Genomic DNA, 13,200 nt, shown 5'->3' with positions numbered 1-13,200 from the left:
GGAAGACGTCGGGTTGGAAAACTTGATAGTAGGGAGTTTAGTTCACTTGAGAGCTTTATGAGCCTCTTTATCTTCGGTCAGGAGCTTGGGAGTATCTGTCTCAATACAACAATCCATGATGTTATCACTGTGCGCAGTGAACTTTTTCACAACATAAAAAGTAGGTTGGTTAGTGGAATGCGTATTGATCATGGAGGTCGTATTGATCTGACCAAATTGGAAGTACAGAAGTGGAAATGATATAGACATAATGGTGCTAGTGCACATACTTTAGGTCAGAAGTTCCTACGTAACTCCATATAAAAACTTCGTAGCCAAATCCCTGCTGTATATGTCCCACTCAATAGTTTGCTCACCTGTTTTTGTCTTTCTTCTTTCAAAACAGCAAAAGTGGTTGCATGGATACTGATGAATGCTTGAGTTCAACTACGTCAGAATATTTCATAATGGCTTAAGGTTTCACTGCGGGAAAACCCCGAAATGAACAGTGTGATCGAGGTAATTTCAAAAAGTCCATACCCGCAACATAGATCCAAGCGTATCTATCTGGGGTATTCTGATTACTATTCATTGAAAAGGAAGTTCAAAGGCTCCATGAACCCCTGCGCTAGTTCAACTAAGAGTTGTTTCGAGTTAATCCGAGTGGCACAATGTATGTCTCTTGGCTAACAAGCATGCTGGCATTGCATTTCATCATGGAAGCGAGACTTCGACCCTTCTAGGTGAGTACATCGGCAACTTCAAGTGGACAATTAAACAACACATTAATCTGTGATATTCAAGAGTCTATGTAGCTATAGAAAGTATCTGCTCAAGTACAGTAGCACTGGGTGGTTCTCGTAAGTAGGAGTCGATACTTCAACCTGAAGTATTCTTACTGAAGAAATATCATCATAGCGGTTATCTGTAGAGAACAAATTCTTAGAGAGCAGAATAACTAATATTTCGAAAGATATGTTGATCGCTCTGGTATCAGGCAGGAACGTGATGAATAGAGTGGGTTGACGTGCCGAGCTTTCAGCGACCAAGCCAGTGGTTTACCCGACTTGATGGTGACGTGCTGATGATATGTGTTATTGCGCGCAAGCGATTGGCTGTCATAGCTCAGGGGTGGCACAAACAAGACAATAGATTGCCAGGCCCCATGTTTTATTCTGGAGACCCCGAGCGGGGAAATCTTTATCCAGATGTCCGTCAGCTAGTCTCCACTAAACATGGAAATTAAGCATGATAATTAAGTTGACCATACCAATGCCGACAACAAACCTTCTTTCAGTGATGCTCCAGTGATTGGTAAATCAGAATTTCTAATTGGTTGGGTAAGTCTATACTATGGTATGGTATCTGTTTTGTTAAGCAGACGTCAAAAGACAACAGACCTTCGATATCAGTTAAGGTGGAGGATTGTTATTCTTGCTCAAAGGTTCGCCTGGCTTTGGACATCCTGGCTCAGATGGCCAATCATCCCCTTAAGGATCACTGAGCAATCACATGTAAGCTGCAAGGAGAAATTTTTTGTAGTCCGTGTATTCATCCACCTTGCGTATCTTATCACAGTGCTGTGGTTTTCAATTCTTGAAATCTGATTACTATTCCCCAGGATCAGTTATGAGATAGGCATTCCAAAAATCATTGAGGTTGCATTGCCAAGGCTTGGCAATGTCACTGCCGCGTGTATCCAGCCCACTTCCTCCTGCTATATCAGTACCGGTAGTGGTTGTCCGTCCACATTGCGTAAATTAATTAACCTTAACGGTTAGCTCCCCGCTATCTGGGCGGGACCACACTCGGAAGACCCCTCTGGTGATGCGATTTGTCCGGCATTCAGGTACAATCTGCGGTAAATCTTTACATATGGGCCTTCAGAATGTAGGCATATTGACCAATGATGTGTATCTGAAAGTAATGAGTGAGGTTTGGAAAGCATATATAAGGGAGCATCATCTACTTCTACATTGAAGTATCAACACAGTTTGCAGCACATCTACTTCTCCAGCTTGAAACCAGAAAATTCCATCAAAATGAAGCTACAACACCTCTCTGTCCTCGGCCTTCTAGCCACACCACTTCTTGCCCACAAAGAAGTTTCATCAGAGGTGCTTAAACGTTCCGCAGACCTCTCCAAGCGATGCGCTTCCGGAACTGCAAGCTACAACAAACGTCGATATGAACGACGAAATGCAGAAGCTCTCGCCAAACGAGCTGGAAACACAACATACAGTATCACCACAGAAGCGCCTTACTATGATGTCCTCAAAAATGACACTTGTGTCTTGGCCGCCGACGTCACTGCTGGTCCATACTACTGGCCTCGATCCGAGACTCTCCGTCAAGATATGACCGAAGACCAAGTCGGTGTTCCTCTAATTCTCGATGTGGGAGTTATCGATATGGCGACATGTGAGCCACTTCCCAATGCGCTCGTTGCCTTTTGGCATTGCAACGGTACTGGTGTTTATTCCAGTTTCACCGGTCGAGACGCCAATGTTCCGTTCTCCACTCTGCTTCAGGAGTTGAACATCACGGATTTCGTATACGGTGTTACGGATATCCACACAGATGATGAAACTTGGTTGAGAGGAATGTGGCCTACGAATGATGAGGGAATGTTGGAGATGAAGACTGTTTTCCCTGGTTTCTATTCTAAAAGAACTATTCACATTCATGCTCAAGGTAAATTTTTCTCTTTCCCGCATATACAAATCCTTATTTTCGCATCAAAGTTCTGCATTCATTTACTAACACAAAAATGTAGTTTTCACTGACTATGTTCTCCACTCCAACGGTACCGTTTCAACCGGAAACTTAAACTCCATCGGTCAATTCTATTTCAACGACACTGTTACCGAGACAATCATGGCTCAGGAACCTTATGTCAGCCATACTCAAATCGAGCGCACCACCAATGCTGAGGATAATTACTACACGGGTGGATTTGCACATGGATACAATCCAGTTATGGATGTTGTTCCAATTGATGGAGAAGATGTCACCAAGGGAATGATTGGGTATATTACCATGGGAATTGACACTACAAACCACCCTGTGTTGGACCCCCCTAGACCCTCCTCCTAGATAAAGCTGGATGCGGTATCGTGGAAAATTACTGTGTCATAATTGGCTGGTTAGATGCTTGTAAATAGACTGGAATATGCACAAGTTGCAATGTAGATACAAAATATCCGATGGGGGATTAACGGGTGCATGATGGAAAACTTGGAAATTCTATATTGTTCCCATCAATGGTTTTTACAACTTCTCAATATCATGATTGATTTCATTCTATAAATATCTGTACATAAAGCACTCTCGAATAGTGTAAATTAAATTTTAGATGAGTCTTTGAAAAACCTTCGAATGATACGCATCATGAATTCAAAATCATGAATCAAGCTTGTCTGCATCACCTCTTTTCGATATCATGCTTTTTTCTGAATCCTTTTATCACATTCATGATTCATAACACACCATAAATATTGATGAATCACTTTTATCATCTTTTATCATCTCTCGCACTATCTTTCTGCCTTTCTGGCAAGAAAGTCTGACAGCTCCACATGAAGTGGCAAATGTCAGATTTTTGACTGTGAACTTCAATCATGAAAATCTGAAATTTTTCGCAACAGCCGAAAGGCAGTGTTCAGTTGATTGCGTGCATGCTATTGAATGAGAGATCACATTAATGTGCATGGTTAGTGTGTTAACACAGCGTAATGAAGATCACTACTTGACGCTCCAAATTCTCTCCTTGTTTCCTCGATTCACTGCTTTCAAATAGCGTGCTCGAGTAATAATAAATAAGTATCTAATATCAGCACTATAACACAATACTGAGCGCAGTGAAATCATCATCACCGAACTTCTCTTAAGAACCATATTCTCCACCTATAAATATATTACCACTAGAGCATGTAGATCTTCATCCTGACTCTCCTATTATAAATAAATACATTGAAATCTAATCCATCAATAGAATATCGAACAAGAGATAACCAAAATTCCTCCATTAGCTTCATCTCATTCATCTTAGCCTTTTAATCTTTAGCCAGAAGGTCCTTTTGGAGCTTATTTCTCAACAAAATACTTATCTTGAAATAGCCATTAGACATCTAAGATGTTGAAAATACCAAGATACCACATCGTACCTCTTTCCAGGTTCGTTTCTCCTTGGCGATAAATTCTATTTCTACTTCTGGTAGCGCAACGAAGAAAAAGTAATATCTCAACCCTCTCGGCAACTTTCTTTGACTTACTCTTTTTCTTCGCGGGCCTGGAATTTCTTGATTCTTTAAGTCCATTGCTGAAGTAGTCTAATCGTTATTAGTAACCATTATTATTTGAATATTTCAAATATTCCCGAGACTTTACCACACTCACTCACTGGCCTAGCTACAAAAATTCAATATTCCCCCAAACACCCCCCTTTCTCCTTCATCCCTTTCACTTCACAACCTCTGATTTACGTCCGCATCACTCCTTCAAGCTTCTAGCTAAAACCCGAGAATGAAAAAGATAGTAACCGATTTATCAAGTAGCCGAAACTCGAAAAACACGTCCAGATACTCTTTTAAACCCCAAACCAGGAATTCTATATATCTTTCTCCTCTAATTACAAATTAGCAAGAACAAATATATAAAAACAATAACTTCATAAAACGAAATAACAAAATCGATATATATATATAAAGTTACAGGACTAAATAATCTAAGTATATGACTTTAATACTGAACTAAAAAATCAGACTGTGACGATTGCATCATTTAGAATACTAAAGTGAAAAGCTAGAAGAACTCTTCAGAAGGAAATGGTAATATACAGGATTGTGGATTATGTGAGGACCTAGCCGATCCACTAATATGATAGGATCATCATACTACCCCTCCCTTCTGAAAAGCTTGCTCTCGAGCATATTAATAGTATTCTAAATACAATTCTTCAATCCAATTATATTATAATCTATATTCTCTATTATCACTAATATCTAATCCATAGTTCTAATACTAGTTCCAATATTGTCTATAATATGATTCGTAATGTTGTCGATTGCTTTATGGAAGTATGCGTTTTGTGGTTTCATTGTTTTTGCGAGAAAGGCTTCGAAATCAATAAAAGAAGGTTTCGAGAGTTGTTAAAAGATAAAATGAACAAAAGAAAGAAGATCTGCTTAAAATACATCTCTTATCAGTAATACCAATAGAACAGCAGAAGCGTTGATGGAATGCGGATTGGCTTGACAGATTAACTGAATAAACTGCTTCGTTGTGATATCGATTGTACAAGTATATTGATACTTCAAATCGATTAGTTCCTGTAGTTTGCATACTAGGTTCAGAATCTTCGGATTTATTATCAATAGAGTAAGGAGACTCTAAATGATATAATAGTGAGGTATCAGCTCGTTGATGGGTGAGGTTCGCGAGAGTGGAGCTAGGGAGAGGTCTTGATCGGAGATTGTACGAATAGTTGTATCGGGAAAGCGGACATAAAAGGCAATAGGCATTTGGCGAGTGGGCTAGTAATAAAAAGCTTTGCAGGAGTGATTAAAAGCTTAAAAAATTTATATGACCTTAATATAATATAACAATTACATCATTTAGAATACTAAAATGAAAAGCTAGAAGAACTCTTCAGAAGGAAATAATAATATACAGGATTGTGGATTACGTGAGGATCTAGCCGATCCACTAATATGACAGGATCGTCACACAGACTTCCCTTTTCTGTAAATGAAATAAATTATCTAGTAGTAATTAAAACTAAATCTCAAGTTAAATTGTCGATACTGATATATATATACTAGCAAAAACCTTTTCGAAAAAGATATCAAATAGATAAACAATCAATGTAATTATATCAACAAAACTACAAATATAATTCTTAATATATTATATCGCTTCTAACTCCTAGATATTCCCTATACGAAAATAAGTCCTTCTATTTCTTTAAAAAATATCATTATCATCATTATCATTATCATTATCATTATCATCATCATCATCATTATATGATATATTAAATCTTCCAAATTTCCATTCTTCATTCCTCATTTCTCTCTTATTTATCATCTATCATTCATTACCTATTCATTAGAACCCAAACCCACAGACCCACTCCACTCCACCACCCCAGTACCCCCGTACCCCTTTCATAAGCGAGCGAGCGAGCTACTAATCATCTCCATCTCCATCTCCATTTCCACTAGATTAAGATTCCAAATACATTTTTATCCATCTATCTAACTCATCCTCGTACTTTCATTTTCATTTTCATTTTCATTCTCATTCTCATTCTCATTCTCATTCTCATTCTCATTCTCATTCTCATTCTCATTCTCATTCTCATTCTCATTCTCATTCTCATTCTCATTCTCATTTCTATACCTAGAATACTAATAATCTCTCATATTATTACAATTCGAATATTAAGCTTAAGCTAGATATAATAACTCATTGACTTAATTTATAACTTTCTTTCTTTCCCTCTTTCTTTCTCTCTGTGACGAGTCACATTATCTAGTATATAGACTCTCTTCTTTAAGATCTTTCGATCTTAAATTATCCCTTTTGGGGTTGTGTGGCCTAGTGGTAAAGAAGAGAGCTTTAGGTCCGTCACACTCTCTTTCTTTCTTTTCTTTCTTTATTAATATTCTTTTAAAATTATAATATAATCTCTATACTATATACTCCTCATTCCTTTTACTAATTTCTATACTCTATTTGGATTTTCTATATATATATACTAGAAGTCCCAAACTAGAAATTCCAAATCAAAACATCCAAAACAAAGTCTGAATTCTAAATCCAAAATCCTAAATCCCAAATCAAAACATCTTTTCATTTTATTCTTTTATTTATCTTACCTTTTGTGACACTTTGCCTTAGAAGAACTGCGAGAGCAGGGTACAATTTATCCTTAGAATCTATAACTACAGAATCGGGAGCAAAACGCTCGTAGAGCGCTCCTATATATTAGCTATGTATATATGATCGTGTATATGCGCAAGCATGCATGTAAATGATCGCAATTGCGATTAGATGCGACTTATAATACTACCCCCTCTTTCGAAAAAGCTTGCCCTCAAGCTTTACAATTACCTAATCCATAAATACATTGGCAATCTCAATGAGGTGTTGTTGTTTACATTATAATATGGTGTAATAAACAGATGTGTGCGCAAATTTTGCTTTTTTTGCAACAAAAAGGCATATAAGAAACAAAGGAAACCGTTTTATAGCCTAGTAACAGTGCGAAACCTTCAAAGTATATAGATCGCCTGAATTTCCCTCTCTTTTCCAAATCTTTTTTAGTTATTTACTTTCTTTATATCCCTTAATTAATAATCAATATATCTTTCACATTATCAAGAAAACATAGCAGCAAGAATAAATTGTTACTAATATAATTGAAATAGTAAAAGAACACATATACAATAGTGAGTTGTTTATTTTTCTTTTGTATTTGCTTTACTGATATACTTTTTTACAATTTGTAACGAAAAAAGCATCTATCTCTTTTGTTATATAAAACAAATATTCTGTTAAGAAAAAGGAAGAGTTGAGTTATAATGAGAATAGTAATAATCCTATTGATAAGAAGGAGAATAATGAGAAAGATAGATTGGATGATGAAGATATATGTAAATGAGACTTTCTTTTGATATCTCCAGCTTGTAGTCAGTTTGTCTAACAAATGCAATTATAGATATTGAAGGCAATATATCTAAAAATAAGGTCGATCTTCGATATGCTTATTGGATATATTTATTCTATCGTTTTTCGAAATAGAATTTGGAGGAAGAATATAATCCCTTGATCGATTGTATTAACAATTACAAAAAGAAATTCGCTAACAAGTTGATTACAGCGGTACATTATTTTTGTGATCTCGAAAATGATGGTGAGATAGTTGAAAAAGATATCCTGAAGGCCTTATGTTAAAGTCAATCTGGTCGCAAATTCGATATATCTTATTACAGAAGTGTTGGTTTTGTTGATATTAACAAATAGGGATTTTCAAATAAGAGGTTACTCAAAAAGATAATATTACAATAGGAACAATACATTCAGGAGGATAGCTAGGTTTGTGCTAGCTGTATATGCAATTGTGTTTTTGGCAAGGGAGATAGTATTTGCTATCGATTTTCTGAATAATTGTCTAGTCAATCTCGCTATTTGCTTTATCTGGCTGACAAGTATAAGTGTAAGTGCTTGTCTGATAGAGATATGCGTAAGATGTTTCTTTAATATCGATTAACTATTACTGAGTATGGCAATATAATAAAGATAAATTACAATTTTGCTAGCTTTTAGTAAAGTTAATTTTTGAAATAGCTTGATATACAAAAGGAGCTAAAGAGTTATATTTTGAAAAAAATACTTTCTTTTATTTTTGCTTGAAAAGTCGCAGAGTGTTGTATAGTAAAGATTGCAGTGCAGGAAGACGAATTGAAGTAGTAATACTAGCTTGTTATAACTTAGATAAAAGCAAAGCTTTCAGCAACTTGCAAATGGTTGGGTGTGATTAAGTGCTAGCTCAATCTTGTTATTGCGTGTACTGTGACTAAAGATTATCTTGTCTTTCGGCTTGTGATTATTCTGTATATACTTGTTGTTACTGTTGACTAAGGATTTGACTAGTATTTCAGTTTAAACTATTCAGTCTTTACTATTATGCTTTGCCTGATTATAATTATTAATACCTATAGAGGCTTTCTTTCTGGCTTAATTTAAATCTATCAGGCAAAGGAAAAGACTTTCTTTATTAATATTTCATCTTTATTCAATTACTTTCAGCTTCTTGTATAATTAGAATTTTCTTTATCACAATAATGAATTAAAGAAATTCTTTCTATCTTTTTTATTTATATATTGATTATTATCTATAAAATCGTAATCATCCTTTTTATTTTTATAAAGATGAATTCATTTTGGTAAATATATAGAGGATCCTAATAGAATAGAATTTCATAAGTGAAAGTTATAAAGGTAGTGTAGAGTAGTTTTTAAGTTAGAGGCAGGATATCAAATGAGATTATTATCAGTGTTCAATTACAATACTCTATATTTAAATTATCAATATACTTTCTTTACAACTAGAATATGCTCCATTTCCCATTCGATATTACCAATAATATTTATTAGGGACAATGGTTCGAGGATTTGTTCAGAAAATGGATCATCTGCTGCTTTGTAGAACTTACTAGATGGAAATATAAGGTGAACTTTCATAGTAAACAGTAAATCCAATCGGAAGGAATCTTCAGTTCAATTAATAATCTTGAATCTCTTTTGAATAAAGTAATCCAGTTTCTTAGATGGTTGTTGTATTGGAAAGTCCTTTATATTGAATTATATATAATCTTCCATATTGAAGTTGATTGAGCGATAATACAAGTTGATTAATCGAGATATCTTTTTTTGTGTATATAAGATATTTTCTTTTGCTTGATTGAGTGCTAGTTTATTGTATTTGATATATTCTCTAGTATTAATTATATTCAAATCGTTGATAGATATGGTGAAATCGAATTTCCAATCCCAGGGATTGCAGGGTAGGTAGTTATACAAGATTTTATATAGGATTTGATTATTTAGTAATTTATAGGGAAGTATAAGTTGAATGTAATTTATTATTGATAGGAATTCAGATTAATTATTTTGATAATAGCTTATAAAGAGTTACAAGCGTTATTGGAGATATTGATTATAAATCTTAGTTTGATTGTTAGTTTGTAGGTAGTGAGTAGTAGATAACTTGACTTGTGTTTTTAAGATATTATTGAATTCTTGTTAGAATTTGGATATGAATTGAGGACCACAATTAGAGATTATAGTTTTCAGAGTATTGTAGTATCTGTATACATAGTATAGGTACAAGCGGGCCTGATCTCTCGAATCGATTGATTTATAACAGGGTATCGAAATAGCTTGTTTGGTCAATCGATCGATAATGACGAATACATTATTGTAACTATATTTATCCTTATTGAAATTGTAGTAGTCCATGATGACGTATTGTTATGCTTGTATAGGGATTGGGAGCGGGTGGAGGAGATCGGGAGTGCGATCTCTTGGTACAGAGCTGTGCTTGCATTTATAGCAATTCTGTATATATTGGTCGATTGTATTGTTTATGTTTTTCCAATAGTATTGATTGGCTAAGAGAGTATAGGTCTTTTTGATATCAGAGTATACAGTGGAGACTGAATTGTGAACTTTGCGAATCAAATAGGTTTACAGATTTTCGGTATCCGGTATATAAAGTCGATTGTTGTAAAGCAAAGTCCTTTCTCAAGTATGAAATACTTATACGATTTGATAGTTTGAATATGCAAAGCTTCTAAATTTGGATAAAATCTATTTACTTCAATAATACGATTTACGATATCGAAAAGCAATATGATTATATATATATCGATGTTTGTGATTACATCCAAATCTTACCACAGAGATTTGCACATAATCTTTATATCCACTTGATTATCTTTTATAAATTATTAAAAACAATTCTTCTTCTTAATACTATTCTGTTAATCCAACTTATTAATACAACGTGTAAGCGTATCTACAAATAGATTATTCTTTCCAGCATGATATATAATAATAAAATTATAATCGGTGAGTAGTTCTACCTAACACACTTGTCGAACATTTAACTGTTTGATAGATATAAAGTACTCGAACATTTTATGATCAATATATACTTTGATTTGATATAGGGATCTGACAAGTTCGGCTTTCCAGTAGCCTAGGGATTTGATGATCGCAAGTATTTCTTTATCATGAACTTTGTAGTTCAGCTTGGCGGTGACCATTGTTTTCGAAAAATAGGTAATTAGTAATTATTCATCACTATACTTCTGAAATAGCACACTAGTGATTACACTATCGGATATATCGATTTCCAGTATACAGAATAGTATATAGTCATAATACTGTAGGAGAAAAGCAGAGATAAATCTATCTTTGAATATATCAAATGCAATTTAACAGATTTCGTCAAAATGAAATTTGATATTTGCTTTTGTAAGTTTATGAAGAGGTTTTGCTATTATACCATAATCCTTAATAAATTGATAATAAAAGTTATAAAAATCTAAGAACGATTGAATACCCTTTATAATAGTAGGATAAGTTCAAGTAGCGACCACTTCAATCTTTTCTGGATCGACTTGTACATTATCTATAGAAATAATAAAACCTAAATACTTTATACGTTTGATATTGAATTCACACTTCTTAAGGTTTGTCTGAAGGCTAGCGAACTCAAGTTGTTTGAGGATATGTTTGATATGTTCCTTATATTTATCTTTGTTTTCAGAATATATAAGAATATTATTAAGGTAAGTAATACAAAAGTTATCTAAATAGTCAAATAGGATATCATTTATATATTGTTGATAAATCGTAAGGCTGTTTATCAGTTCAAAAGGTAAAACTTTATATTTGTAGGAACTATATCGAATACAAAAGATAATATATTCTTCGGAAACTGAATCCATGCGAATGCGATGGAATACTTGTTGAATATCTAATTTGGTATATACCTTTGTATTAGTGAGTTGTATAAATGTTTTGTTAATAAAAGATAGAGAATATTTGTCTTTATGTATTAAAGAATTGAGTAATCGGAAATCTATACAAAATCTTAAGTTTCTATTCAGCTTTCTTATAAAGAGAATTGATATTGTGAATAATGCTTGGCTGGGTTTATAAATCCTTTAGTAAGATTCTTTATAATATATTTTTTAATAATCTCAAGTTATTTGAGTGATATCTTATATAAAGAATTGTATTTGAAAGCTTTTTTACTTTTTCCTTTAAATATGATCTTGTAATTGTATGATTAGAAGAGAGATAGGATATTAGACTCGTGCTTAAAAAACACTCAGTAATATTGTTGGTAAACTTCGGGGATTGGAGGCTTCATCTCGATATTTGCAATGATGTGATTGAGAGTAATAATAATTTCTGGTTTAGAACTATTTAAGGCAGCAATTGCGATTGAGATTTGATAGTTATTATTTTGATTAGATTTGTAAATCGAAATGATATTGTCAATCTTTGTATATATAATTGTAAAGATCTCATAATTCTTACTTTTTTACAGATAAATTGAAATTGAATCGGCTTGAATGCATAGATATCAAACGTATCGGAGATACAAAACAGGAGGGATTCGTAAATAAACTGAATAAAGATTTAACTGAGAATAGATTTCTTCTTCAGATTGACTAGAACCTGAGCTTCGATTGCATCTGAGATTACTATATTAATCTTTTAAGAAAAAGTAATAAGTATCTCAGATACAATCAATACTATAATTAGTTATTTATTATCAAATCGATAATATATCTCTTCCAATCGGATATTCTGATTGTCAGTATTTTTCTATCTCAAATAACTGATTCTGGATTATTGAAGACTATCTCTAATTAAAAGTATATTTTTTGATAAAGAAATAATAGAAAGATGTTCGAAAAGCTATTCGAAATATTAATTAAAATAATCGACTTTAACTTGGGTTTCTGCTAACTATTTGCAATCTAGGATTATATTATATAAACCTAAATCAATAATAAGAAATAGCAAATAAAACTATTGTTGAATATCAATTATGAAATTAAGAAATATGAAATAAGTAATAGTTTCACTTTATATATTATTATAGCTTTTGACTTTAATTAGTAGTTCAAGTAGTATAAAGCAGGATTTGAATATAAGAAATAATAATGAAAGGAGTGTTTTGTCAATAAAAGCAAAGCTATTCGCTTTGGAATCTATAAGAGATTGAGTATTATATGAATATCCGTTCTTTGAAAGTATACATAATAGATTTATGGAATCATTTCTTATTAGTTTTGTTAAATCGAGGAATCTTATATTCCGGATTACATTTAGGAGGGAATTTCTATTTAAGCGTATTGATTTAAATGTTAGTCTTCGGTAGTGCAAGCGGACTTGACAGCTTCTACTTGTACTTTTAGTTTATATCCTCCTTGGCATTCTCTTTTATATCATAGAACTCTTTGTTTTCTCCAATCTCTTGAATCTCGGCTATAGCATTTATATTACCTGTGTATAGCGTGAAACTTCCTTAGGGAGGTCCAAAACAGACGTTAATTAATATAAATAAATAAAAATAAATAATATAGCGTGAAACTACAATTCACTTTCGATATAAAAGCGGTAGTATTACAA

At 33.4% G+C, this 13,200-nt stretch overlaps 1 protein-coding gene across 1 annotated transcript; it reads left to right on the top strand.

Annotated features, from left to right (window-relative positions):
• Positions 1-2,021: 2,021 nt before the first annotated feature.
• Positions 2,022-3,241, top strand: EAF02_005826 (uncharacterized protein; the record flags this gene model as incomplete). The annotated part of the gene is made up of 2 exons (XM_038901874.1): positions 2,022-2,673; positions 2,756-3,241. The coding sequence occupies 2 exons, from the start codon at positions 2,022-2,024 to the stop codon at positions 3,073-3,075; spliced, it is 972 nt and encodes a 323-aa protein (XP_038758091.1). The 3' UTR covers positions 3,076-3,241.
• Between the last annotated feature and the right edge of the window lie 9,959 nt (positions 3,242-13,200).

This window comes from Botrytis sinoallii (assembly GCF_014898435.1).
Source record: "Botrytis sinoallii strain Bc 23 chromosome Unknown BSIN_009, whole genome shotgun sequence".
Taxonomy (NCBI): domain Eukaryota; kingdom Fungi; phylum Ascomycota; class Leotiomycetes; order Helotiales; family Sclerotiniaceae; genus Botrytis; species Botrytis sinoallii.
This window is presented reverse-complemented; position numbering and strand designations above follow the sequence as displayed.